Source organism: Rhododendron vialii, chromosome 11a, assembly GCF_030253575.1.
Source record: "Rhododendron vialii isolate Sample 1 chromosome 11a, ASM3025357v1".
In the NCBI taxonomy this organism is placed as follows: Eukaryota; Viridiplantae; Streptophyta; class Magnoliopsida; order Ericales; family Ericaceae; genus Rhododendron; species Rhododendron vialii.
The window spans coordinates 21,644,197-21,672,110 of NC_080567.1; the positions used below are offsets into that span (position 1 = coordinate 21,644,197).

At 38.4% G+C, this 27,914-nt stretch overlaps 3 protein-coding genes across 7 annotated transcripts in view; 2 read left to right on the plus strand and 1 right to left on the minus strand.

Moving 5' to 3' along the window:
• LOC131308260 (protein-tyrosine-phosphatase PTP1-like) overlaps positions 1–18,202 on the minus strand; it is a 30,693-nt gene extending 12,491 nt beyond the window's left edge. Inside the window, exons 1-4 of one of the 3 annotated variants that reach the window (XM_058335131.1) lie at positions 17,851–18,194; positions 16,587–16,683; positions 16,377–16,510; positions 16,104–16,268 (exon numbers count right to left, since the gene is read on the minus strand). In XM_058335131.1, coding sequence (XP_058191114.1) covers positions 16,104–16,268; positions 16,377–16,510; positions 16,587–16,683; positions 17,851–18,054 — 600 coding nt within the window. In that variant the 5' untranslated portion in view covers positions 18,055–18,194. Of the gene's footprint in view, positions 1–14,704; positions 16,269–16,376; positions 16,511–16,586; positions 16,684–17,850 lie in introns of those variants that run through there. The other 2 variants (XM_058335130.1, XM_058335133.1) reach the window with 2 other exon arrangements.
• Positions 5,249–9,938, plus strand: LOC131308259 (probable LRR receptor-like serine/threonine-protein kinase At3g47570). 2 transcript variants are annotated; one of them, XM_058335129.1, is made up of 3 exons: positions 5,249–8,266; positions 9,265–9,501; positions 9,590–9,938. In XM_058335129.1, exons 1-2 carry the CDS (start codon positions 5,635–5,637, stop codon positions 9,477–9,479), a joined length of 2,847 nt encoding a protein of 948 aa, XP_058191112.1. In that variant the 5' UTR covers positions 5,249–5,634; the 3' UTR covers positions 9,480–9,501; positions 9,590–9,938. The 2 variants fall into 2 exon arrangements, with proteins under 2 accessions (XP_058191112.1, XP_058191111.1); XM_058335128.1 differs by having other exon boundaries at positions 5,258–8,266; positions 9,115–9,501; positions 9,590–9,932.
• A 3,250-nt stretch (positions 18,203–21,452) lies between the features above and the next one.
• On the plus strand, positions 21,453–25,544 carry LOC131308262 (uncharacterized). Of its 2 annotated transcripts, none has more exons than XM_058335134.1 (5): positions 21,453–21,994; positions 22,642–22,740; positions 23,548–23,592; positions 24,267–24,404; positions 25,053–25,544. In XM_058335134.1, the coding sequence occupies exons 1-5, from the start codon at positions 21,614–21,616 to the stop codon at positions 25,386–25,388; spliced, it is 999 nt and encodes a 332-aa protein (XP_058191117.1). In that variant the 5' UTR covers positions 21,453–21,613; the 3' UTR covers positions 25,389–25,544. The 2 variants fall into 2 exon arrangements, with proteins under 2 accessions (XP_058191117.1, XP_058191118.1); XM_058335135.1 differs by having other exon boundaries at positions 21,454–21,994; positions 22,642–22,701.
• Positions 25,545–27,914: the final 2,370 nt, after the last annotated feature.

The window sequence follows — 27,914 nt, forward strand, 5'->3', positions numbered from 1 at the left end:
CCAACCGAGCCCTAACCCGCAGCAGAGAAAAAGGAAGGGCGGAGAGGGGGTTTGAGAAGGGAGATGGAAATGGATCTGAGAGGAGCAGCGGAAGAGGGCGGCGAAGGAGCGGCGGAAGGGGGCGGCGGGGGAGGAGCGGTTGAGGGTTTAGAGCAAGGGGGGGGAAGGGTAGAAGATCTGTGGCGGAGGTGGAAAGAGGGGCAAAGGGAAGGGATAGAGGAGGCGGCATGGAGTAGGAGAGTGGCCGGCTGGAGGAGAGAGGGGGAGGTGGAGGTGGGCGGCGGCAGCCCCACCCCCCAGCAGAAACCCTTGGAAGAAAAAAGATAGAGAGAGAAAGTAGAGAGAAGGCAGAGCAAAAGGGGTAAAGCGGATGAAAATAAAGAGCATCTCTCTGAGGTTCGACACCCACATTTTTCCCTTTGCTCCTAAAATTTAGATTGACCGAAGCACGATTTTAAAACGATCAATTTTCAATGCTGTTGCGGGGACATCCACATAACTACTAGTAATAGAAAAGTGATGTTGATTTGAATTTGAAGGTTAGAATTTTTTTTTAACTTATCTTAGATTTGATTTCACTACTTTTGCAGGTAGTTTGCCAATTGCATAATTTCTCATACAGTATATGTATGTATGTAATGTAGAAGAAAAGAAAACATCACGAAAACTTAAATTGTTTGAAGAAAAAACTGCTCATTGTTGCACCTCCCAACCGTTTTAATATAGCTTTGTAGAGGACATAATTTCGAAGGACATATTTTCTTTTGTAACTACTAATTCCTAACTTTGGAGGTTAACCCCTCCTCCCTAATTTCTTGATATCGAACTGCTAATTAACTTTATTTTTGGAGGCCACTCCCTCTTCTTTCTTTCTGTTTTTTTTTACAAATTGTTTTTCCTTTTATCTGTTCTTACATCTGACTTCTAACTCAGGAGGTTAACCCCTCTTGTGTATTTTATTTGTCTAACTGTAGAGGCTAGCTATTTAGCTTTTAAGACTCGCCTCGTCAAGACGGATGATTAATCAAAAAAACAAACCACAAATTTTTTAGCAAAATTCTGAAAAGATGTACTAATCAACGAAACAAAAAATACCAAAAATATTAGTGTGAACTAAGTTGTATGACATGTACTTGCAGATAAGGGTCAATATTGTAATTTTCAATGGTGAATATACGAAAACATAAGTTGATTGTTACATGTGAACTAAGAAGTTAAGTAACTGGATATATAGTGCGCGCACAAGTTTCTACCATGACTGATTCTTTTGCGTCTTCTATCTCCATTAGAAGAGGAAAAGTTCCCAGAGAAAGAATGGAAGAGTTTTGAGCGCCATAAGAAATTTCTTTAATTTGACGCCGTTTAATCTGTTTTGCCGCTAAGTATTGACACAATGCCGTTTTACCGATAGCTATTAATCCCTGAAGTGCTCACCTTGTTCCGTTTTAGTGATCAGGAAAACGAAAATAGTATTATTATTAACTTCAATATTAGAAGAGTGCAAAGATAACGTTATATATATATTAATACTAGCTAGGGATATATTGTTGTTGATGAGATAACAACTAAACTAACACACAATCCAAAAACTAGACAGCAAAGAAGGCAAAAAACAGGACAGGGCCGGGGATTCAAAGCCTAAAAGAACAGGACACACGGCTACGTACGGAATTTACAAATTTTTGTGTTATCTAAGAATTTTTGTGATGTTGTTTGTAGTAAAAAAAAGATGGCTCAAGGTAAAAAAAGACGGCTCGAAGCTATGAAATTTTGTGTGTTGTTTACGAAATTTATTTATGAATTTTTTAGTTGTGATTTTTTGTGGAGTTTGTTACAGATTTTTGTGGTTTGTTAGGTAGGGGTGTTTACCCTTGCCAAATTAGACATGGATTCGGATCCTCTATAACGATCTCTCTGTGAGGATCGTGTGAGAATTTTCATCCAGGCCGTCCATTTCAATAATCAATGGTCTAGATGTGTTTGTATTTTTGACCAGTAAATAATTAATTTTTTCGACACGGCTAAGGAATGCATCAGATACTTGCAGACAATTGCGGTATTCCTCACACATCCAAACACCTCTAACTGTGATTCAATAATACCTTCTTATATATCATTCGAAGTGCACCCATTGTGCAGCTCTCCTTTCGCTTTAACTCCTCAATTATCACTGATAAACACAAAAAAGTGTATATTTTATTCCTAATTTTCATTTTGTTGGGACCATTTGCTGTTTTTATTAATTTAGTCTTATTTAATTTTCTTTTGCAAAGACTCCATGGGGCTATAAGCGTGGGAACATTTCTCCAATTTCCAACCAATCTTTAGACCAAAGCACGTTGAGTCTTTTTCTTTATAAAAGGAGGTTAAATGATTTTAGAAGACTTCAGGTCAGGGAGGACTTTGGAGGAAAAAGAAAGAAAAAAGATAGTACGGAGAGGAGCCAAAGAAAACATAAAGAAAAAAACTTCTTCAAGTAAAAAGAAAAAGACAAGAGGGAGAAATGAGGAGGAATTCTTCAAAGGCAAAAAGTTTACATCATGATCTCCACCATTTTCATGACAAAAATGAAAATTCATGCCATATGTACTTGTGAGTAAGATGGGTTGTTGCAACTATAAGTTAAAAAAGATTTTATTAATTTTTTGAAACAAATTACAAAATTAAAAGGATCCTAAGTACGAGACATCACAACGGCGTAAAGGGATAATTATAAAATGGCAATCTTGCACGCCGATGCTCAAATGTCGCCGGACCCAAATAGGAAATAACAACCCAAGACTGGTGAAATGCCAACCAAGATAAAACACCCATAGAAAAGCATCCTAACCTAACTCCTCAAACCAAAAAACATAAGCCAACATGGCTCTATAACGCTCCTCATCAATTTCCTCCATTCGAGCAATCATCCTGACCCTCCTCCTCACCATTGTAGCCCATACCTAGAGTCTTCTCGAAGTCCCAAACTGCCTGAGCCTCGTCGAGAGCCCATACTGCTTGAGCCTGATCATGGTCGAGAATGATTCTATTCGTATTATTAATTTCTTCAGATGACAATATGGCTCTTGCTACGACCAACTTTTGCTTCTTCCTGCCACCTCTTTTCTTTGATTTCGGAATGCCCAACATATCTTCAATTGACTTATGTTTCCATTTTGTTTTCCCAGTATCTTTAGCATCTGCCACTGAATAACTGGATATATCGTGGTCACATGAATATATTAAATCATGAGACTGATACAAAGATTGTAAAATTCATTGTAACAAGACTAGCAGTGGACCCGACACCCTAAGCTTCCATTTATTTATTAAAGAAATCGGAAATCCTTTAATTTTATTTAAACTAGTCGACACCTCAAGACACCAAATAATTAACCTTCCTTCAGTTAGTTTAGAAATCAATTTTCCGTGTAATTGTAATTTGTTCCAAGTCTCTGAGATTTGACACCCTTATTTTCTAACTACTAATTCCTAACTTCGGAGGTGAACCCCTCCTACCTAATTTCCTGATATCTAACAGCTAATTAACTTTATTTGTGGAGGTCACTTCCCCTTTTCTTTTCTTTTCTTTTTTTTGAATTTTCTTTTATCTATTCTTGCATCTAACTTCTAACTATGGAGGCTAGGCATTTAGCTTTTTAGGCTCATCTCGTCAAGACGGATGATTATTCCAAAAAATAAAACATGAATTTTAACAAAAATTCTGGCAAGACGGAAAAAAATAGCAAAAATATTAGCGTACGTGATTGTGAACTAAGTAGTATGACATGTACTTGCGGATCAGGGTCAATATCGTAATTTCCTAATGGTGGTTAAGTGGAGGCGTTTGATTAGGGGCGCTGCTATTCGTAGCCCTCTATTTACTCCCATAGCCCGTTAAAAATTTTCAATTATACTCGACAGTTAGTTACCGAAATTGAGATATATTTTCAGCATCTAATTACCGAAATATAATATTTTTTTCAACAGATGTTTACCGAAAATGCATGTTCGGCAGTTGTTTACCCAAAGTTGAACATATTTTCGACATGTAGTTACCGAAATATAATTTTGTTTTCAACAGCAATTTACCGAAATGTTATTTATGATTTTCAACAACCATTTACCGAAATATTGTGGGCTACGGGAGAAAATAAAGGGCTGCGAATAGCGGCGCCCTTTGATTAGTTGTTTGTTGTTATGCATACAAGTACTTGGTAGTTGCATGTGAAAGTCCCAGTGACACAATAGACACGCCAAATTGACCCACTGTGTACATGGACTCCATACAAAAATTCCAGTGATGAAGCAGTTTCCGGCACCTTCGGAAATGAGGTCCTTCGGCCACTCATCTGATCCTCCAAATTGGGTGAGGTGGTTTCCGGTGTGCTTGATTAATGACCTGCGAAATAGAAACGTAAACTATGGGCACCGGCGTGGTGTATTTCGCAAATAATATTCAGTTGCAGGAAATTGCGTCGATGTTCTTGTCACTGGCAGCAATCGAGGGTAGGTGTGCATGGGCAAGAGAGGTTCACTCACAAACACAAAACATATTCTCATTAATCAAATTCAACAAACAAGTCTCACTCACACTCTCACACATCCAAAGTGATCGACACCCCTATAATCCTCCACGTTGTACACCTTGATGTTACTGTGCAGCTCTCCCTTCACTCAAGTCATCAATTACCACTGATAAAACACATAAAAAAGTGTGTATTTTATTCCTAATTTTCATTTTGTTAGGACCATTTGCTGTTTTATTTAATCTTATATTTTATTTTTATTTTGCAAAGATTCCATGGGGCTAGAAGCATGCATGGGAACATTTTTCCATTTTCCATCCAATCTTTAGACCAAAGCACGTTGAGTCTTTCTTCTTTATAAAAGAGAAAAGAGAAAAGAAGAGAAGAAATGACTTTAGAAGACTTCAGGGAGCACTTTCGTGGAAAAAGAAAGAAAGAAAAAAAGATAGTACGGAGAGGAGCCAAAGAAAACATAAAATTATTTCTGCAGAAAGGGCACAATAAATCATAGAGGGGGAAGGGCTCGTAAGTCATAGCTTCTAACCAATTCATAAATGTTTTCATATAAGCTCATTCGTACCTATTAGGCTACATACTTTTATAGTGTTAAGGCACACATATCCATTTAATTTGTTGTATTACTATTTTTCTTACTATGTACAAGTGTCTTTCCTATTAGACCACGTGATCATAAATTAAAAAAATTAAAAATAAACTTCAATACAGATTTAAGCTTAAATTAAATTTTCAATTTTATTATGTATCTTTCTTATGTAGGTGCAAATACATTTCCCAATTGTATTTTCAAAATTTGGATCAAGTCATTACAATTCACGATCCTGAAAAGCATAAATCCAATACTCGATTAGATTCACGATTTGACAACCTTGTATACAAAGGAAGGAGAGTAAAAATATCCTCCCTAAATGATTATTTTTTCTACCTTGTTTGCCCAAAGAGACGCGCACAATTGACCTACTACATGGTCCATAGAAAATTTTCTTCCAAGTAGGGACCCACCTGCCGCCTTGTAAACGTTAAGGAGAAATTTCTGTTCTATAAAACATCAATATGAAAGGATATTCACGAACAGAACCAAAACACACACACAACAAAAGAAATAATCATGGCGAAGTCGTTAGTTATTGTGCTCTATACTGCCCTTGTGTGGTGGTGCAACATTCCGTCCACTTTCGGCATGAGTACAAATGAAACTGATGGACTTGCTTTATTAGCCTTCAAGGCTGCCATAGATGATCAAGCCTCCTCCTTTGGTGCCCTCAGTTCTTGGAATGATTCAATCCACCACTGTGACTGGAATGGCATTCTGTGCAGCCGCCTGCATCGCGATAGAGTTGTGCAGTTGAACTTAACATCCAAAGGCCTTGTTGGATCACTCTCTCCTCATATAGGAAACCTCTCCTTCCTGAGGAGAATCATTCTTCCAAACAACAACTTCCATGGCCCAATCCCGGAGGAGATCGGTCGTTTATTTCGCCTTCAATTTATAGAGCTCAGCAACAACTCGTTTGGCGGTGGACTACCCAACAACCTGTCTCGCTGCTCAAATCTTGAGTACTTGTACTTGGATAATAACCACCTGAGTGGAAACATCCCAACTCAGCTAGGGTCTTTGCCAAAGCTTCGAGAATTATTCCTCTATGAGAATAAAATTTCGGGAACCATCCTTCCTTCCATTGGTAACCTCTCTTATCTTGTCAAGCTTTCTATTTCCCAATGTAATTTGCATGGAGAGATTCCAGAGGGCATTGCTAAGCTTCGGCTTTTGAAAGCTCTCAGCTTCGAAGATAACAAGCTGTCTGGAAAGATCCCTTCAGTCATATACAACATCTCCACTCTCACTGTATTCTCACTACAAATTAACCGACTTGAAGGAAGTATTCCTCCTGATATAGGATCAAAACTTCCTAATCTTATATTTCTTGGCTTATTTCAAAATTCGTTCACAGGGATGATTCCTAATTCGTTGTCTAATGCTTCTGGTCTTGAATTTATAAACTTCGGTGTCAATAACTTCATCGGGCCGATGCCAAAAGATCTTGGAAAACTTTTGAATCTTGGAACGATAAACTTCCAATTTAATAGGTTGCAAGACGACCTTTCTTTTATCTCATCTCTAACAAACTGCAACCGATTACGATTTCTTTTTGCCAACGACAATCTTCTCAAAGGTACATTGCCCAACTCCGTAGCCAATCTTTCTATCGATCTTAGCATCTTGTCTCTAGGGGGGAATCAACTACATGGAAGTATTCCTTCGGGTATCGGAAACCTCCTCAATTATTTTTCTGGCCATGTTCCCGACACCATTGGTAGAGTTCATAAGTTGCAGCAACTGATTTTACCCATTAACAACTTCACAAAACTTCCTTCTTCACTTGGTAATCTAAGTGCACTGAATCTTCTCATCTTGGGGCAAAATAACATACGCGGAAGCATACCTTTGAGTCTGGGCAACTGTCAACAGCTGTTAGCATTAGATCTTTCTCATAATAATCTATATGGTTCAATACCTCTCGAAATCATGAATCTTTCATCGATTTCGATTTCTTTCGATTTGGGCTATAATTCATTGACTGGTTCTCTTCCATCAGAAGTCGGGTCTTTGAAAAACCTCGCAAACTTTGATGTGTCCAATAATAGGTTATCAGGGTCTATTCCAAATTCCTTGAGTGGATGTTTGAGCTTGGAAGTGCTTCATTTGGAAGGAAATTCACTTGAAGGTGAGATACCTCAAAGTTTGAGCAAGCTTAGGGGTTTACAAGAGTTGGACCTTTCACGCAACAATTTAACGGGGTTGTTCCCTAATTATTTTGGTGAGCTTGCATTAGAAAAACTGAATCTGTCTTTCAATATGCTGTATGGAGAAGTTCCAACACAAGGAGTTTTTCGAAATGCCAATGCAATTTCAATTGTGGGAATGGATAATCTATGTGGAGGTGTTGCTGACTTAAATCTTCCTCCATGCCCATTCTCAATGTCCAAGACAAACAAACTATCTTACAAGAAGAAGATAATACTATATGTGGTGGTTGCTCTTGTAATATCTTCAACTTTGGCAGTTAGCTTTTTTATGTTTCATCGCCGACAACGTGTCTCAAGGAAGGAGGACTCTTCTAAGGCATCTTTCGAACACCAAATTCTAAGAGTTTCATATGCAGATCTTTTCAAAGCCACCAATGGATTTTCAGAGGCTAATCTAGTAGGGGTTGGGAATTATGCTTATGTTTATAAAGGGATCCTTGATCAAGACATGATGGTTGTGGCAGTGAAAGTACTCAATCTTCAGCTCAAAGGGGCTTTAAAGAGCTTCATGTTAGAATGCAAAGCACTTCAAACCATAAGGCATCGAAATCTTTTGAAGGTATTAAGTGCATGTTCTAGCATAGACTTCCATGGTAATGAATTCAAAGCCATAGTATATGAATTCATGGCAAATGGAACAATAGATGGATGGCTGCATCAAAATGGAGCAGAGCACGAGTACCTAAAAGCCATCCAGAGGCTGGACATTTCTATTGATGTTGCTTCTGCACTTGAATATCTTCATTGTGGTTGTGAGTCAACAATCATTCATGGTGATCTGAAGCCAAGTAATGTCCTTTTGGATGATACAATGGTTGCCCACGTCGGAGATTTCGGGTTAGCAAAAATTATTTCTGCAGCCTCAACAAATGTACCGCAACATCAAAGCAATTCAAGTGCAATAAGGGGAACAATAGGCTACATCGCTCCAGGTACAAAATCTTCAATCAACTATAAAATTTAATCTATAAAGCTTGGCTTTGTGTAAACTAGTGGACCCCTACATATGTTTGTCCTTTCATTTGAAGCATTCGCCAATACAAACTCCATGCCTTTCTATACATACTCTATGTCCTTAATGTTTTAGGCCCTGTTTGATAGGGGGAGTAGATGTAGGATAAGACTTTTAACAACCCCCCCGCCACCCCAATCCTCTTTAGTCTCGCGTTTGTGCAAACTTTAATCCCGGGACTAATAATCCCAACTAGATTATTAGTCATTTTTGAAGGGGATAAAATAGTCGGGGGGGGGGGGGGGGGAGATAGATAGTCCTTGGATTTGGGGACGTCAAGATTAAGGGCAAAGTCACCAAAAATACCTCCTTGTTTGCCCAGAAAACGAAGGATTAAGGGCAAAGTTTCAAATTGAAACTTTATGGCTCTGCTTTTTTTTTTTTTTTTGTACAAAGCAAACATTTTGAAAAGAAGCCTAATTATTTCGATATGCTGTTTTTTTGTGTTAGAAGACTTTACCTAATAATCTTTTGCATATTGAAAAGAAAAATCCATAACTGTGTAAAATCTATTAAAAATATGTTTAAAAAATTATATCGTCCTATATGACATTTCCGCAATGATTTGATAGTAGCTATCTTCGAAGTGTCCTAAGTTCTCCCCATCAATCAATAACCACCATATTAAGTAGCAGATATCCATAAATACCATCTGGCTCCACAGATTAATGCATGCATTTTCTATAAGAATCAGGAGTTTAGAACCATGCCATCCAATCAGATTCACTTTCCATACTAAAATAGACTAACAACTGAATCAATCTGCAGAGTATGGCATGGGTGACATGGCTTCGACTAATAGGGATGTATATAGCTTTGGCATTCTTCTACTGGAGATGTTTACTGGCAAAAGACCAACTGATAGTTTGTTTCAAGATCATCTTAATCTTCATAACTTCGTTAAGAATGCTTTGCCAGAACGAGTGATGGATATCGTCGATCCCTCCATCCAACTGGAGCACAACAATGGAAGTTCGATCAACGATTGCATGGTTTCCATTCTGACAATTGGAGTTGCATGTTCATCTGAATCGCCAAGAGATCGCATGGAGATGGGAACCGTCGTGAGCAAACTGTGTAAGATTAAAAAAAAATACTTGGGTGAACGAAGTGTAGAAACATTGGAAAGTTGAATTTGCAACATCAAAACCAAAGGTGTGTGCCCCACTCTCTTTCACCTACTAATAGATCTCAATTACTTTTTATCTCATTACAACGTTTCGTTTCTCTTGCTCTTTCCCAGTTGTTCCAATCAGTCGTGTAGCAAAGATGAGTTTGAGCAAGTCAACTAAAGCACTTGTGTGCCTTTTTGTCCACTGTTCGCGACTACCAATGCCTTCCGATAATGGTACCTCCGCAATATGCTACTCCAACAGCCAGTCGAGAACCTGGTTTCTTAATTTGAAGTATATATATGTGTTTAATATGTGTAATAGTTGTTCATCGGTTCATGTGGAAAGTTTTCAATTGCGATTGCATGCTTAGGATGTCTACTTTTGCCCTATGGAACAACAACCTTATAGTCTTAATTCCTCTCTATTTTGAAATTGCATGTCGTTATAGTTCTTGATCTTAATTTCCCTATTAATTTTGTTGTTGAAATTCAAGAATTACTTCTATAAGGGAGATTGTGCATACGTATATGTGTTGCAACACTTTTTTCCAAAAAGCAGGAGAAATAGAGCCTTAACAAATAGTTGGCATGTGATGAGTGAGATGTCTTCTAGCGGGTGTAGGAGATATTGTGGGCGTGCCGGGAGTTAGACTGCTCCAAGTGTTGATGCTGATGTTGTGCCTAATTTGAACCTCCTTCAGGCGCTGCATGTGCATATCCTAAGGAGAAATGACCATCTGGTTCTTTTTTTTGCCTGAATGAAGAGGACTTCTAATCTAACTGGAAACTAACTAACAAAGTTCAAGAGAAATAAACTATTTGCATTGAATGGAAGGAGATAGTAAAAAACAAATAATAACTAACTACTTGGGGTAGTTCTTCTACCTGGATAGGATAGGATGATTCTAAGATATTTATGGCTGCTGTGAGCTTTTGGTCGTGGCCCCCTAGCCTTAAAAATAATCAACTCTTGTATTTATAGGCATAATCCTCCTTGAGTGGGCTAAGAAAAAATTGGACCGCATGATGCACATCTTTTGCCCACTTTCTCAAAAAACTCTCCCAAGCTATCATATGTCCATTTGACCAAGCCCACCCTCTTTATTTGCTACTGAAGATAAAACTTGAGCCGTCAAGTGTCTCACTCTTTTGTAACTCTCTTTGACCACTTCTGTAGAGACCCATAATTTCTTTAATTATTGAAAATGATTAATTAATGTCGAAATGAGAAAGGTGGTTTATTAGGTGATTATTTGATTTGGGGATTGAAGTGAATGAATTGAAGTTTGAAGGAGTTTTGATGTAATAAAAAGGATATATGGGTATATAAGGGGTGTGTGTGTGGTAGAGGATGATATTTCATCCCCAAGCTCTCTCTCTCTCTCTCTCTCTCTCTCTCTCTCTCTCTCTCTCTCTCTCTCTCTCTCTACCGGCCATCTCTCTCTCTCCTCTCCTCTCACTCAAAACTCCACTCCATCTCCCAAAATCTTCAAGAAACAACCTCCCTCCGGCCTTGCAATCACGTTCTCGCGCTTGGAATTCCTTGGGTCGAGCTTAAATCGAAGTTTCGGAGTTCGAGAGGTTAGGGCTCGTTCAAAAACGCTTGAATCTCGGCCATTGTTGCGAGGTAGGGATTTTTTTTACCTCTTTTATGTGTTTATATGCTGATTTGGTGTAAAATCGTGCCTTGGGTTGTTGGATTTTGGGTTGTTGTGCTTGCCTTGAAGTTCTGTAAAATCGCTGCTGGAAACTTTGTTGTATCGATACAACTTAAGCGCTATATCGATACCACACAGTTATCTTTCTGGATAGTTGACACTGTATCGATACGGTTTTCATGCGTGTCGACACCAGGAGCTTAACTCCAGTGTTGCACCTATTGCTTCTCCGCCGATTGTTTTGACCTCCGATCACTTCTAAACCCTTTTGGACACCTCCTAAACTATCTCAAACTTGTCTAATTGACTCCCTTGGATTAGTCGACACTATCCTCGTTCCGTTGGTCTTCCGTTAGCAAGAACCAGATAAGAATTTACTTAGTTAAAACGTTGTTTAAGTGCTTTTGATAGATTGTTGGTATTTTTGTAATCATTCAAGGTGCATTTGTGATGACATTGGCATAACGAAGGATGTTCTATCTAAGAATGTGTTCATGGGGGAGTCTTAGCTTGCATGTTGTATGAGGAAATAGTTGATTTTGGGTCAGAAGTTGAGATAGGAAGTCCCGTAACGCAAGTGGTAATAATACGGAGACTTAGAGGGTGTTGTAATGCAAGTGGTGGTAATACGATAACTCGAGTCGTTAGGGATCATCATGACGCATGGGGTGGTAACACGGTAATCCTTATGGTGTTATACGGTAACGCAAGTGGTGGAAATACCGATGGTGGAATTTTGGGTTAGTGAGTCGAGTTGGGATTATCTGAGGGTTAGTGTCAAATAGTTTATGCATTCAATTTCGATAAGGGCTCATTTACAAATTGATTGATTATCGTCTACCGAACTTTATTTTCTTATCCTCTCTTGGCACTTGTCATCATATTTACATATAAGATTAGTAAAGATTTTCCTACTGGGCTAGTGTAGCTCAACAAAATTCTTCTTTTCAGGTTCGAATGTTGGGCAATAGACTGCATGCGATGGTGTGCCTTGACATGAAGATTTCTTGTTGGAAGCTAACCTTATTTTAGTTACTTAATCATCTTTTGTAATTCATTTACTTTTGGTAAAGATGAAATTGTAACTAATTGTTCTTGAATTCCTTTTGACTAAGAAGATTGTAATATTCTAAACAGATTCGTATTTGTAATTAAGTTGATCTGAGCCGTGGTGCCAAAGTTGCATAATTTTAGTCCTTTGGGGAATTGCTTGTAAAGTTAAACAGTTGGGAACTCTTTTGGGTATTATTTATGTTATGTGAGGATCTTTTGTCAAATTGGATTACTTATTTATGTTGAAAATCGAGGGCGTGACAACTTCAACATGTGGTAGTGGATGGGACCACTTAATTTTCCCATGATTATAGCTAAAATATATTAATTCCTACCTACACATTGGAATTAACATAGGAACTGCCCCAAAATATATCGTGATTGGCTTCTCTATGTGCCATCTGTCCCATGTTCACTTATTCTGTAACTTCCTCCAACTGCTCAACATTATCTAGAAAGTGGGCCCATTATCCTCCATTATCTCAACAACCTTCCTTGATTTAAGCCCCATGAACTTGAAGCAGTTAGATGAGTTCAAATGCTATCATGTATTGCCATGTGTCAGGAGATATCAGTTTTTAGGAGGTATCATGCTGACATAACAAGAGATATCCGTTTTCAGGAGGTATCGTGCTGACATAGCAGGAGATATCTGGCCGTGTTAGGAGATCTCCATTTTCAGGAGATATCTTTTCCAGAAGGCTTTTTTCGGTGACAGATCTCGTTGATAAGAGCGGTCCATTTATGGTACAAACAATATGATACGTTCTTATAGAAGTGACAATCTCAACCCATATTTTTTTAACCCACCCAATCCGCCCACTTATAACCCAATCCAACCCGCCCATATTATATAATGGGTTGGTATGGATTAACCCATATAATTAAACTCATATTTACATGGGTTGACAATATGAATTGAAATTAAAAGAACCAAAGAAAGCCCCAATCTAAAATTCCCGTCGGTCGGCTTTTCACGTATGTAAATTGGGTGTTCGGATAAATAAGCCAAAATGGCTTATTTTTTGTCTTTATTCAAATTTTTTTGGTATCACTTGGCTTATTGTCATTTTTTTGGGGATTATTGCATCCTCATGACAAGAGGAATCTAAAAAGTAAAAAATTTTGACCGAAATCCAATTTTTTTTGAATAAAGACGAAAGTAGATCAATAAGCCAATTTTTTCGTCTTTATTCAAAAAAAATTAGATTTCGGTCAAAATTTTTTACTTTTTAGATTCCTCTTGTCGTGAGGATGCAATAATCTCCAAAAAAATGACAATAAGCCAAGTGATACGAAAAAAATTTGAATAAGGACAAAAAATAAGCCACTGTGGCTTATTTATCCGAACGGGTTACTCCCACCCACCAGCCAATGATCCACGTGGAGAGGAGCCCTCCCACTTTTCCCTCCCTCTCGTTCTTTTACTCCAAGGTAAGGAATATCCATAAAAGTAAAAAATTATGATTTTTACCCAAATATTTTTGAAAACATCCAAGATAAAGCCCAAAAAGTTGGTTGTTGGGTTTTATCTTGAATATTACTGTACAAAAAATATTAGGGTAAAATTAAAAAAAATTACTTTTTCAATTATCTCGTTGAGACGAACTAATAGGGATAAAAAGTTTGTTGCAAAACAAACAAATAAAAATTTTGAATAGAGACAAAAAAAAAAAAAAAAAAAAAGCCACTTGACTTTTTAATCCAAACCTATGTGGTGGCTTCAGCGAACGCAACGAAGACCGAAACTGTACAATCGATTCAATCATCGCCTTCCAGACAATTCTCTAATGCGGCCTCTGACTCCTCATCGAAGTTACGTTACTGTTTGAAAATGAAAAAAAAAGAAGTTAAAACCTAATTTTTTAAAGCTTTTTTAGCCTCTAATTGCTTCATTTTTATTCCAAAAAAAATTGAGTTTTAATCATAAAATTTTACTTCTCTAAATCCCCTTATTGAGACAGATCAGAGAAGGGGAGAGGGGGAGAAGAGAGGGGAAGGAAAACCCAAAAAAAGAGGAAGAAGAAGTGGAAACGGGTCGGGTCGGGCGGGTGGATTTGGGGTTGACTTGACCCATATTCGACCCGACCCATTTCAACATGCTTACCTTTTGACCCATATTTGACCCATGACCCGCTTCAATCCGTGCAGACCCACCCGTTTGCCACCTCTACTTCCTTATGTATCCGATACTCGAGATTGATTCTTTATAGTTTCAAGGATACTTCTAGATTTTTCGAGTTACACATTAAAACTTTAATGAAATTGAGATTGACATTCATAGCATAAATAAGAGTACAAATGTCTAGATGGATAAACAGTAGTTTTTTGATATTTTGGTTGCTTTATGTGGGAAAACAATTTACTCCCTCCGTGCCAATTTAAGTGTTCATATTTTTATTTTGGGATGTCCCAAAATAAGCGTCCACTTTCTAAAAATGACGCAGTGGAATTAACAAAGAGATTAATTACATACTAATCTAAACGAGATAAACAACTCGAGTCCACAAGCAAACCTTACGCACAAGGAAAAGAGAGAAAAACTCTGAATATAATTGATGTAAAAGTTGAATAATTGAATAGGTTACAACCCTTATTTATACTAGTAGAGAAATCCTATCTTAGGTAGGAATATAGATAAGACAATTTCTTGCCAGTCAAGAAATTATAAAGATGAAAATAAAATAAAATAAAATAAAAGACCAATAAAATCCTAAAATGAAAGGAATTAAAATTCCTAGAAGAAATTCTAAATCCTGTTAAAACAAGAAAACTGAAAATGTGCAAAATAGGCAGCACAAATAAGACTTCCTAATAATATAATTTCAAAATAAAATTCTAATTCTAATTAAGATTTTGTATTCTTATTTTTATAATTCTGGAATCATAAAAATAAGAATAAAATCTTTCAGAGTCTTATCCTACATCAGCCTCCTTTTTCTTCATAAGAACTCGTCCTCGAGTTATCGTTGGAAATCTGTCATCTTCCATTCCAATGAAACAGATACTTAAAATACTTCAACCTCTTGATTTTCTTCCAAAAACAATTCACAAAAAAATGTTCATGCAATGCTCTTTTCTCTCCCTGCTTCAATTTGCTGACAAGATGCACTAGACAAACATTCAGAACCCAATCAAATTGTTGCACTCCAAAAAACTTGACAAAATTAGCATCATTAATTTTGTTTTGCCCACAATCGTGGTTTGAATCCATTATGTGGATGTATGCTTCGACATGATTGTTAGCCGAATTTTTACGAACACCAATTTACTTTTGCCAATGTCGCTGACCAAAATCTCCTCATTGATAGTATCAACCACCTCCAATGGACAATTATTTTGGTCATCAACAACTTGATCACCAACATCGATACCAATTTTTTTATTATCAACTTCAATTATAGTTTCCTCCTTTTTTGCCAATACCAAGGTTAAATTTCTCTTTACCATCAGCGTCAATGTGCCCATAATGACTGCATTCTACATCGACATCCACTGTTTCTTCGATGTTAGGCTCAACAAATATCACATCCTCTAGTTCAACTCGATCTCCTTCCTCTTCTGCGATCTCATATCCATCATAGAAATTAAGAAGTGTCGAATTTGAAGTTGAAAGAGCATGGCTAGTTTGTTGACTTTCAGAAATTGCTTTGTATTTACTCAAATAACTTGTAACTCTCTGCGAAAAATATTGCCAATCAAAAGTACCTTGAAAGGAAGTACACTACATGTCTCGCAAGACAGTTAATGTGGGATGAAGATTTACTCTATACTGACGTATGTGTACTATGCATAGACCACCGTCGAATATTGATAACTAAAGACGTGGTTCCATCAAGATGTATCATCCCATTAGTATTTATACTTAAATTGGCAAAGCCAAAGTAGGAACTAATACCAGTTGATGAATATAACGCGACCTTAAATATTACCTTGAACTCCATACAGTTGAGGACGTTGTGATTATCAACCAACCGAGTGAGAACAACAATAACAGGACAACGATACTGGCTAATCATTTCCCAGAAGTCTTCAAAGGTGTGAGGTAATGGCCCTTGAGTGGCTATGAACCGAGAAATACTTCCAGATGAAGATGTCTACAATGGTGGGAAAAGGCATTCTAAAAGATCAACCAACAAAGTTATCAAGTAAGTGTATACTACAGTAGCATACAAACATGATGAAGGTGACATTTAAGTCCTGACCTCGATGAAGCTTGCATTGATATAACCCCTTGCTGATGCTCTGTAATCATTGCATGGGTTAAGTACAACCCTGTTTCTGTCAACTGATGCAATGAGTTCTATATGATTATGCCCAACCAGATGAGCAAAAGAATCTTGCCGAACAAAAAAAAAAAGATGAGCTAAAGAATCTTAACTTCCCAGGTTAACAAAGCCTACTAGATTACGTACAGGGTAAGATATCTGTATAGCGGTTTTTGCTATAATTAACACTGTCAAGAGCCACCGAGCAACTACTCTTCATGTCTAATACTCTTGTCCTATTGCTCTGTTATCAAGCACAATAGGAGTTAGTCAAATAACCAGAAAACAAACAAGGGTGAGTTCAGAAAGAGGCATCACAATAGAGAATGAGGAGGATAAAATATATTTGAAGAACAAAATATTTACAATCCAAGATATTCTGCAAGCCGAAACAAGTATCTTGTTAATGTCTGTAATTACTAACATTGTTCTTTTATACTCTACTCAAAATAGCAGCGGAAACCCACTTTGTCCCGCATTCTTGGTCCGTCCTTCCTGTTTGGGATTGTCCCAAAAGATTGCCAATTTTGAAAAATCAAAGCAAAAAGTTTTTAACTTTTCAAAGTTATCCACTATAAACAGCTACAAACGTTTGAAAGCCAGAAAGATATGGAGGCAAAGTAGGAGATACGTTACTGCATTAGAATTCAATTACATTGATCGTATGGTTTAAATAGTTAAATTCTCAAACATGACTAAGAATGTGGGAGTGAGGAGTACTTCTTTGTCTACAACAAAACCAAAGGAGAAAAAAAAAATAGTGAAAAAGAAGCTAAGAATGTGTTTAGAAGAAATGATACGCATGTCAGTTTTAAACAAGATAAGAGTCGCAATGTATCTTAGCTCAGTTGAGTCACACGATCATTCTTAGTCGGAAGTTGAAAACTGGAGATGAAGACAAAAGCTAAACCACAGAGATAGGACAAACAGATTCTCAAAATTATGCTCTTCAAATTTAAATAAAACGAGGAAACCTCAGACCGACGAACAGCAATGTAATATACATCATCATTAACGCAATGGATTGGTCGAGTGGGAGCATCACAACAAATATGGGGCTTACCACTCGCACGCTTGACTCCTACTGATGGGAATAAAAAGGGCTTTGGGCCACTGGTGTTTACCAGGTCCATAACTTCAGGGCTGTGGGATTGGCAGGTACGGTCCAGACCTTAGTCACATAATTCTTAAGTAGGACTCTCTGATCATGCTCACAATCCTCGCAATAAACGGAGAATCGGAGATCCTCTGAATCAAAGCTTGGTCGAATCAAGCTTGATGCGGCAACTTTTGGTTATCCGATTTTGGTTATGCCATTGGAGTTAGATACATATATCCACGCAAGTATCTACAATTCCATGTATATATCCTGTACGGAAAGTAGTAAAATTGAGATGGCTTGGATGGAAACCTGCAGGGAACGAAACTCCTTGCGTATCTCTTGAGGCGTCTGGAGCTTGTCCTTGAAAGCTCTGAGAGCGTCGGTACAGTGGCGGAGCTGATCGGGGGAGAGGTGGAGTTGCGGTGGAGAATCGGGGGAGAAATTGAAGGGTTTGTTAGCAGCAGAAGAAGAAGAAGAGGAAGAGAGGTGATTTCCGGCGGACGCAGCGGCCATCGCCGATCTCCGCCGGCCGCGAGCCCCGCCTGCAAATTACGTTCCCCGCGGCTTCCAAATCGATGTCGTTTCGAAAGTCTATCCAGCTCTCAACCTGGGGCGCGGGATAAAGGGGCCGACTATTTGCAACCACAAATTTCCTGTGGTTGCAAATAGTCCGGCTTTACATCACATCCATCTAACATTAATTTAATATTACAGCCTGTTTGGATACCGGATATGGTACCCGGATTTGCCGAGAAGCCGATGTAATCCCGGCCCCACACATATCCGGTGTTTGGCTCCAAATTTCCTCTCCCGGACTTGTTTACTGTTCGGACTACATATTCTCCTTCTCCCGGATTTCACCCGGATTTGTAACGACACCCCGGGCCTTGTCGTTAGCAAATCAGGGGAGTTTTGGACATTTTTGGTACCATTCTACCCCTGCAAATCAAGAGCGTTGTGTTACCTTTTCTCGCCAGAAAAATCAGAGAGAGAGAAGGGACTGCCCCGTCATCGGTGATGGTGGGTCGGAGCAACCATCGTCATCGGTGATGGTGGACGGGATCGGGGAGAGAGAGAGAACCTGATGGATGGGATCAGAGGCTTTGAACCTGATGGACCAAGATCGAGATCGGAGGCCACCGTTTCCTTCCTGAGCCACTGAATAACTTTGGGGAAGAAATTCACTGTTTTCCCCTTTTAATCAAATAATGAGGTTTAAACATTTTTTAGAATTTAATTTTTTCAGTTTTTTTCCCGAATTTTTTTTTAATATAAAGGGAGTCACAAAACATTTTAAAGATTTATTGAATACCTTTTATTCCATATTTAATAAAATTAACATTTTTTTGTCCAAAAATTAAAAAAATAATAATAAAATAAATAAATAAAAATAAAAGTGGGCAATTAAGTCATTTGACACATTATCCCATCACATCTACCTTCCAAATCCCCCTTTCCAAAAAATCATCCAAACACCTCATTACAAATCCAGCTACCATTCTTAAGAGGCGAAGTCACCATTCTTAACATATCACCCCTCATTACATATCCATCTTCAAATTCCCCCTCATTCTATATCCACCCAAAACAAATCCTCCATCCAAACGGGCCGTTAGTATATCACATGATTGCTACTCCCTTTCTTATTTATGACATCACATGATTAACATTGATACATTTTTAAACTGAGCGATGCTACGTACTTGAAAAGAAAAATTAACAGTTCAAATTCACATCTAAGTGGATCTGAATTATTATTATTTTTTTCAGAATATTTTCGAGATATTTATTTAGAGTATTTAAAATTATTGTTACTTACATAACCAACCAAATCGTTCCATGGAGTAATATCGTATGATATTGATCTACACATACAAACCATAGCGCTTCTCGAGCTATTCGATTGAATTTCAAATGCGTTTCAACCGTTGGATTCTACAAAAAGAGCATCATGGAAAATAACTCTTATTTTTGGGTAAAGGCATCACGCACTCCTCTCTCTCCCAACATCGTTTCTCTCTCTCTCTCTCTCTCTCTCTCTCTCTCTCTCTCTCTCTATCTTCAGCCACCTGCTCTCTTTGGCCACCATCGACGACGACAACGACCCCAAACCACCACCGAACCACCTTTTCTCTCTCACAGGTATCTATCTCTCACTTGCCTCCCCACAAAAAAATTTTAATTGGTCATTTTTTTGGGTTTTCATTAAATATAAGGTTTAGGGTAGGGGTGTGCACGGGTTGGACGGGGCGGGTTCACCCCCGAACCCGAACTAAACGAGTGGGAATAACCGTCCGCGTGCCCGATTTTTTTGGTCAGGTTGGGTCCGACCAAAACCGAAGTAATCTATATGAATTGGTTGGTTTTGGTTGAGTCGGGTCGGGTCGGATAAGAAAAACAGCACCCCGAGCTCCAAACCAAAAATCGATTTTTTTTCAAAAAATGAACCCGTACCCGACCGAACCACATGTTCGGCTCCGCCTGAAACCCTTCGGGCCGGGCCGGGTCGTCGGGTCACGAATTTTTTGCACACCCCTAGTTTAGGGCATTGGTCATTTAGTTCTCAATTTTGCGGTTTAGTCACGGTAAGTTTAGTTCTTCAACTTTGCGGTTTAGTCATTTTTTCAGGTTTTCGTCAAACAAAAACAGGGCTCATGGTTCTACGACGTCGAAGGCATGCACTAGTACCTAGTGGCGGAGCCACTCGAGGACGAGCGGGACATGCGACCCCACTAAATAGTGAATACTCTTTTTTTTTTCTTTTTTTTCTTTTTTTCAGATTTTGTATTTTTCCTTGTAATTGGCTTCTTAAATTATTCTTTGTTTAATTACTTTAATACATTTTGTACATATTTCATTCTCAACTTTTTGTTTCCAATATTACAACAATTCCACTACACTTGCGAAGTGAGATATTTAACGAATAAAAAGAGTCATCACTCACCATTTAAAACTCCTCAATACATAATGTCCAAATTTGTAAGTGGCTAAATCATGAGTTATATGCATTATACTTCATTAATTATTCACTATTTTGAAAGTAATCTTGTCTTTGTCGATAGAACTCACAACGCGTGACGAAATTAGAGGTTTAAGCATAAAATTTGAAATGAAAAGCACATTTTTTCTGATTGGATCAAGATTGCTAAATATTAACATGCATTTTAGTTATTGTGTATCTAATTGCTATTAGACTTGGTCCATTGAGACAATTCAAACAATTGATTTATTTTGATAGTTTATGAAATTACTACCTTCCTTAGTAAATGTGTTAGTTTTTTTTTTTTATAATTATTTTTAGCACAAACATTCTTTTATTATTTTGGTGTTGCTAATTATGATTTTATTTTTTGTTGAAGTACGTTTAAAAAGTACCTTCACTATCGTTAACTTTTAGCTACGCCAGAGCCAGTACTCTACATGTTTGCTCGTTAAGGGCTCATTTATCCTTTCTGAACTAGGTGCACGTGTAAGTTGTAACATGTAAATAGTACTAGTAGTAGTAATAACAAAGGTTTCCGATAAATAAAAAAAAACTCATTTAGGCTTCTAATTATGAACTTTTCTACCGGCACATCCTCCCCGCCTCTCTCTCTCTCTCGTCAGCCAGTCAACCATCCATGGCGAAGTGCAAACACAGGTATAGGCTACACGTATAGCTCCTTCTCTCTCTCTCTCTCTCTGTGGGGCTCTCACTCCTTCTCTCTCTCTGGTGCGCGATCGGATGAGATAGGTTTGTAAGGCCCAGTCACAGTCGTGTAGAACGGTACCGGACGAAATCTCCGGTACCCCTATCTCGTCCGATTTTGACCGGATTTTCCGGAACTCGCCGGTAAGAACCGGTATTAGAACCGAGACTTTTATTAGACTATTAGATATGCAAAATACCGGTGAGATAACAACCTTGAGTTTATGATTTGATTATACAATGCCTATAAAAGCAATAGATTTCAAATCAGATTCGTCGGTTTCTCAGGTCAACGACTGACCCTCATTACTGCCCAAATCTCAGGGATCCATTCCAAGATCCCAAAACTCTTTCTGGGTTTCTCTCTCCATCCCTCGATCTCAAATGGGTCGGAAGCCAATTGACTCCGAACCCACTCGCTGGGCCCCTCTGGCCCTCCTCTTGATGGGTCTCCTCTCTTGTACAGTGGTCTACATGTTTGCATCAACGGTTTTGAGAAACACCAATGAGTCTTTGGAAATGGTCGGGGGACACGGTGGGGATGACGAGGGTTTAGAGAGAGAGAGTGGGGAGTGTTGTAGAGGGATGGAGAATTTGGAGCTGTGGGGGGCTGCTGTGAAGTGGGGTTCTGAATTCAAGTTTAATTCTTCTGAGGAGTGTTGTAGAGCTTGTAAGGCCATGTGTACGGGGAATGATGGGCCTTGTTTGTGTGACACTTGGGTTTTCTGCGGGAACCGGGATGCGTGTGGATCGCAATTCGGTGAGGTGAGCTGGAATTTGATGATTGGTTACATGTCTTTTGGATGTTTTTTTTCATGGAATTGGTTTGTTGGGTTTATGATCATTTGTTTGTGACGAGGATTATTGTGCTTTATTTTGATTTGGGGCTTATTGTGCTTCAATTGGGTTGGTTTGTAAAATCCTTTGTCATTGTGCTGTGGTTCAAAAATCGCTTTGGTTAGTTTGCAATTCACATAATAGGCCGCTCCTAAAATTGCATCTCATGAGCACATTCAAACATTGATGTGACCCCATGTAACTGTGATTTTGTTGCATACAAAGCTTCCATAGATCCCAAGTTTTTTTTGGTAAATCCATAGATCCCAAGTTAGAAGAACGCTTATGAAGTCTGAACGATGTGATTCCATGGATGAATTGGGTCGACAATTTACCTGTGTAGTGGATCCAAAGAGTAAACGATTGATCTTTGCCTGGTACCTGTAAAGCTTACTGCACTGGGATTTTTGATAGATCTAACTTCTGTTCAATGAAATTCAAAGGTTCCACTTCACATGTTTCAGGGATTGTATTGTTTTGGCATATTCAGTTGTTTAAGATCTGTCAAATGTTCTATATTGCATTATGTTTGAAGAATGGATTTGTAATGACATTTCGTAATGTTGTTTACGTAGTGCTGGTTAAAGAAACAGAAAGATACCTTAGCTCCTGAACGGCAAGAGGCAGGAAACAAGGTCAGTTGGACGTCTGGCCTTATCTTTGGAAAAGGCGAGGTAAACAAGTTTGGTACTTTTCTTTAGTTACTTTTTCCATGATTTTTGTATACAAGTCATGTTTAACTAGGAATAAAAAAAAGTGAGTCTTACATAACAAGATTTTATTGTTACTTATTGGTGAAGCTATTGTCCCATATAAGCTGTTTATTTGTCAGAAAATATGTGTATCGGATTAATGATCAACAAATCTTGACAAGTAGATTTTAGGAACCGTTGGGTTACTTGAAGTAAACTCCAGAAACAGATCTTGATTTTATGTATGACAGCTTAAAGTAGACTTCTTTGGGCTGTCTTAACTTTCTCCCTTTCAAGATACTTATACAACTTTGCCGAGCAAAAAAAAGATACTTATACAATTTCCATGGACATGCAGTGTGGACTCATCTGCTGGTTAGGTGTCTAGAGTTTCCTTCTGGACTTGACAAGAATAAGATTTTTAGCATCAACTACTTCCTACCAAATCTATCAATTCCGTTTATCTACATTTTAGAGTCCAATATCTCTTGATCTAGTGTAGAGGATCTATAGAAACAAGGGACTGTGGAATAGGTATGGCTGCTAGACATTACTTACTCTCTTTTTTTTTATCCGCACAGTTTTTTTATCCGCACAGTACTTACTGAGTAGCGTACTGTTTCAGGGTACTTCCTGCATGCTGGTATTGGTTTGGTTCTGAAGGCATTGTTTGTATTGCTTTGTATTGATTTGATATGTAAAATTTGTTGTTTGGCTGTGTATATTTACTTCCCATGTTGTTGTTACCTTTTTGCAACTAACAAATCTTTCTGTTCTTCTTTCGGACAGGGCATTGTTGGCTTGGAAACAGAATATGGCACGCTTCATATAAAGGTGAATACTCATGTCCCTGGTAGATTTGCATATGCTTATAATCCAGCCCCCTTCAACATCTCTCACAATGTGTGCTATGCTGTTTGAAGCTAGATCGGCATTAGTTGTGTAATGCATAGCTGAAGTCACTCTATGAATGACTAAACAAATATGAACTAACGAACCGAACCCCCACCAATAACTACAATTGCTAGGGCAGAGAGGAGTTCTTACTCGGCAGCTACCCCTTAAAGAAAAAATTGGCTTATACTAAACAAGAGATTTAATTTTGAATGGAAAAACTTCCATGTTTGTGATGGATTAACTGAAAAGCTGGTATTTTGGACCCAAGGCTTAAACTTGATGCTCTTAGCCACCGTGACTGTGATGAATTTTTTACATCTGGTACTGTGAATAACACAACACCACCCCATTTTTAAATGTTGACTATTCTTGAATAGAGCATCAACTAAATATTCTTCCTTCTTATTCCACGGTCTACCTACCATCATGTTATTTAGAAATTTTTATCTCTTCCTGCAGCATGAGCTTGGTTTATATCCTTGTATCACTTATCAGAAAAAAAAAAAAAAAAAAGGAAGCTTGGTTTATATCCTTGTTTCAAGCAGTATTCATGTTGTCCTCTTTTTTCTTTGATCCATTTTCTTTCCTTGTAACTAGATGGTTTTGTGCAGCTTTTTCCAGATTGTGCTCCATATTCGGTTGCCTTCATTCTTGAGTTGTTGAATGTGCGCCACTGTGCGGGTTGCCAATTTTATCGTGCAGAGGGTCGTGGCCAAATTTGGGACTCACAAGGAAACCACTTAAAAGATGTAAGACTTCTTACTCTCCTCTTGTAAGTGACCCAATTTGCCACATAATACGGACACAGCAAAAGAAAGTTACATCTTTTGCGAAGTAGTTGATTGTGAACACCCCACATCTAGCTATTTCTATGTTTAGGCATCTTTGTAGAATTCTCAAAGTTTTAAAACGGTTGGGTTTGCTTCTATATTTCAGTTCAGGGATATACTTGTATCCCTTTTTTTTTTTGGGATCGGCGGGATACTTGTATCCCTTGAATAAAGATTTCTGTTGACTAGTGAAGTTAAATATCCTTCATTCTCTTTCTTGTATGTCATTTTTTTACTTTTGCAATTTTCTTTTCGGGTAATGTCATGTCATTTTTTTTTCGTTTCTCTGTTGCAATTTTATTGGTGTAAAACAGTCTTGAGTTATGCAGCTTCACTAAAAGGCAGATGGAGCTAATATCCAAGTCTTTGACGAATACGAAAAACAAAAAAGATTGTGTGGTTGGAGCCTATTTTTTCCCACATCTTGTTGACAGTTGATCAACCACACTGATGGCATTGGGGCTTTTTTTCCCTTATGGATTAATAAATTAGTCAAAATGATTTCAGTCTTATTTCTACCTAGTGTTTTCTATTTCTAACCCAATGCGGTTTCCCTAACCTATGTAGGCTTCCTTTGGTCCTCCATTTGCATTGATTCAAGGAACCCTTGAAGCCCAGGGAACCACCTTCCAGAAGATCCCCATCGAAGTCTGCCCAGACATCAGGAGAGGTTCGGTTGCTTGGATTGGCTCCGGTCCAGAATTCTTTATAAGCTTAGCAAATCACAAAGAGTGGAAGAAATCATACACTGTGTTTGGTTCTGTTCTTCCAGAAGACATGGAAATTGCAGAGAAAATCGCACACCTCCCCACAACTCCCGATGTTTGGAACAACATTAATGTTTCGGTGTTGGAAAAGCCCGTACCCTTGCGGATTCGGCAGATTAAAAAGGCCACTGCTTGAGCAGCTTGTCCGAATGGTTTGATCTGGATGCTTGTTTATACATAAGTAAAACTGATGGTGCAAATTAACTTCCTGTGTACTGTTGTTTGTTGTACCTGTACTCAGTTTTGTAACTCCTTCCGGTAATGAAGATAAATAAACGATGGATTTCCGGGATCTTCAAGTCCAATTGTCTCCCTTTCGCAATTAGTTTTTCATAAAAAATTGTTGAGATTTTAGCAACAAAGTTGTGATTGATGGATATGCTATATGAGCGAGAAAATAAGACAGTCACATACAACACCAGGATTCCAAATTATTTGTATTTCCTGGAAGTTCTTCTTTGCAGTCCTGCCTCATCTTTCAACTTCCCAAATTATTTGTACTAACATCCAGGCGAAATCAGTATTGTATGTTTCCAACCTTTTTAACTCTTTTTTTTCAAATCATGTACATTCTAGATATTACCTCTATTATGTATTTGGTTAGAGCTTTTCTGTCATCTTAAATAGATGCTAATTTTATTTGATAATCTGTTGTAACTGTACAACCGGGGAGGAAACCAGGGCAACCGTGGAACTTGATCGAGTTTGGAAGAAACTGTGGGTCTCATGATTCCTCCCAAAGTGAAGCTTTTCGCATGGAAATGTTTCAGGAATATAGTTGCTACTAATTCAAGACTGTTCGAGAAGAAGGTATAGGCAAATCCAATATGTGCAATCTGTGATAGAGATGGAGAGACATTATGTCACCTGTCCTTTCGATGCGAACCAGCGGTCAAAGTATGGCTTCTTTCTCCTTTTTGGCTTATACCAGTGGATCTGGGAGATCTCTGTGCCATATTAGATTGGTGGATTTTGACTGAGCAAAAGATCGAGCAAGCAGGGCTACCAGGTGATGTGATTGGACTTGGCTTGAGCTATTGTTAGTGGATTTGGCGATCACGCAATGTCTGGGTGTTTAACAACAGAGCTTGGCCAACGGAGGCAGTCAACATGAAAGCTCAAGCTGCTTTTGAGGAGTTCCGGTGAGCAAATACAAAGGGTGAAGGTATCCAGAGAACCCCTGAAAATATTGGGTGGCAGAGGCCTGAATTTGGTTTGATCAAAGTTAATGTGGGCGTGGCGATTCGAAGACTAACAGAGCAGCAGGGGTGGGTGCCATTGTGAGGAATCATTCTGGGGATGTCTTAGGGATAGAAACGCGATCTTTCAATGGAATCCAATCTCCAAGAGTAGCTGAATCATTGGCTATCCTTGAAGGGCTTAATTTGGCACTGGATTTGAAGTTGGAACGGGTTGTTTTGGAATCAGATGCAGAAGCCACAGTTCGATGCTTGACTCGACTAAAACTTCTCCAACTGATGTTGCTGTGTTGATTCAAGATTGTCGTTCGATTATGCACTGTTTTCAGTCTTGCCAACATAACTACGTTCATAGAATTTGTAACGGGGATGCACATGTATTTGCGAAAAAGGCCCCATCTCTTGGAGGTTCTACTACGTGGACCTCCAACCTGCCGTCATGGGGCTTGTTTATCTATGATGTATAGGTTTCTACCTATCTGATGAATAAAATGCTTCTTCATTTTGCCAAAAATAAAATAAAATTGTACACACTTAAGCTCACATGAATGTGTAAAAGTCCACGTTAATGACGTTATATTTGCACAAGTGTTTCTTTTTTGGTCTGTATGTGCACAAAGTTTGTGATTATCCAAGTTAGGGACCCTGCAGTGCCTAAAAGGCACAGTAGAGTGCTGTGAATCATCGATGGGGCCTGTCTCAGGCTAATGGGAGTGATTCCAGTCATCCATTTTGCTTAACTCGTAACGTTTGATTGGGTGGAAATGGTTGTTGACGTATCTATCTACTTTCTCACGAACTTAAATGAATTTTATTCATTTTTAGTAAAGAAAAGTCAAATTATAGGTGCACAAAGTTTGTGATTATCCAAGTTAGGGGGTCCATGGTTTTTTTTTTTAATCTCAAGAGGATAAGCTAATATTATGGGATTAGCTATACTGTGTTTGGCTAAAAGAGGATAAAGGATGGGATAAAATTTTGAGTAGTAATATCGGCCGTTGGATCAAAGTAGCAAGATTATCCGAAGGTCGGTTAGTCTTGGGATTATTAATCCCAAGAGGGAGGTGGGATACAATATTGAGCCATATAAGGGATTATTGTCTCATTTAGTCCCAACCATAATTCAATCCCACCCCACTTGTTTATTTACCCATGGGATTAGGGGACAATCTCTAACAAGGTAGGCTCCATGTATTTTCTACTAATCCAATCCCATCCTTGACTAATCTTTCCTCGGAAATAATTTCCATTGACCAAATTCTTCCCAACTGAATGGAGCCAAACAGAAACTAAACTCCCCCCTTACGATCCATGTAACAAGCCACACCGAACAAGGTACTCGGCAATCCAAAAGGGTTTGGCCGAGCGGCATGAGACAACAATTAAAGGGCTTGCCCCCAAGGGGTTGCAAGGTCAAATCTCATGAAAGCCAAACCTTTCAAACCTTGGGGACTGGAGGCTAT

Coding starts and splice junctions, on each gene's coding strand:
- LOC131308259 (XM_058335128.1), top strand. CDS start 5,635: ATGGCGAAGTCGTTAGTTATTGTGCTCTATACTGCCCTTGTGTGGTGG. Junction 8,267..9,114: donor AATAGGCTACATCGCTCCAG/GTACAAAATCTT, acceptor ATCAATCTGCAG/AGTATGGCATGGGTGACATG.
- LOC131308262 (XM_058335134.1), top strand. CDS start 21,614: ATGGGTCGGAAGCCAATTGACTCCGAACCCACTCGCTGGGCCCCTCTG. Junction 21,995..22,641: donor GTGGATCGCAATTCGGTGAG/GTGAGCTGGAAT, acceptor TTGTTTACGTAG/TGCTGGTTAAAGAAACAGAA. Junction 24,405..25,052: donor AAGGAAACCACTTAAAAGAT/GTAAGACTTCTT, acceptor TAACCTATGTAG/GCTTCCTTTGGTCCTCCATT.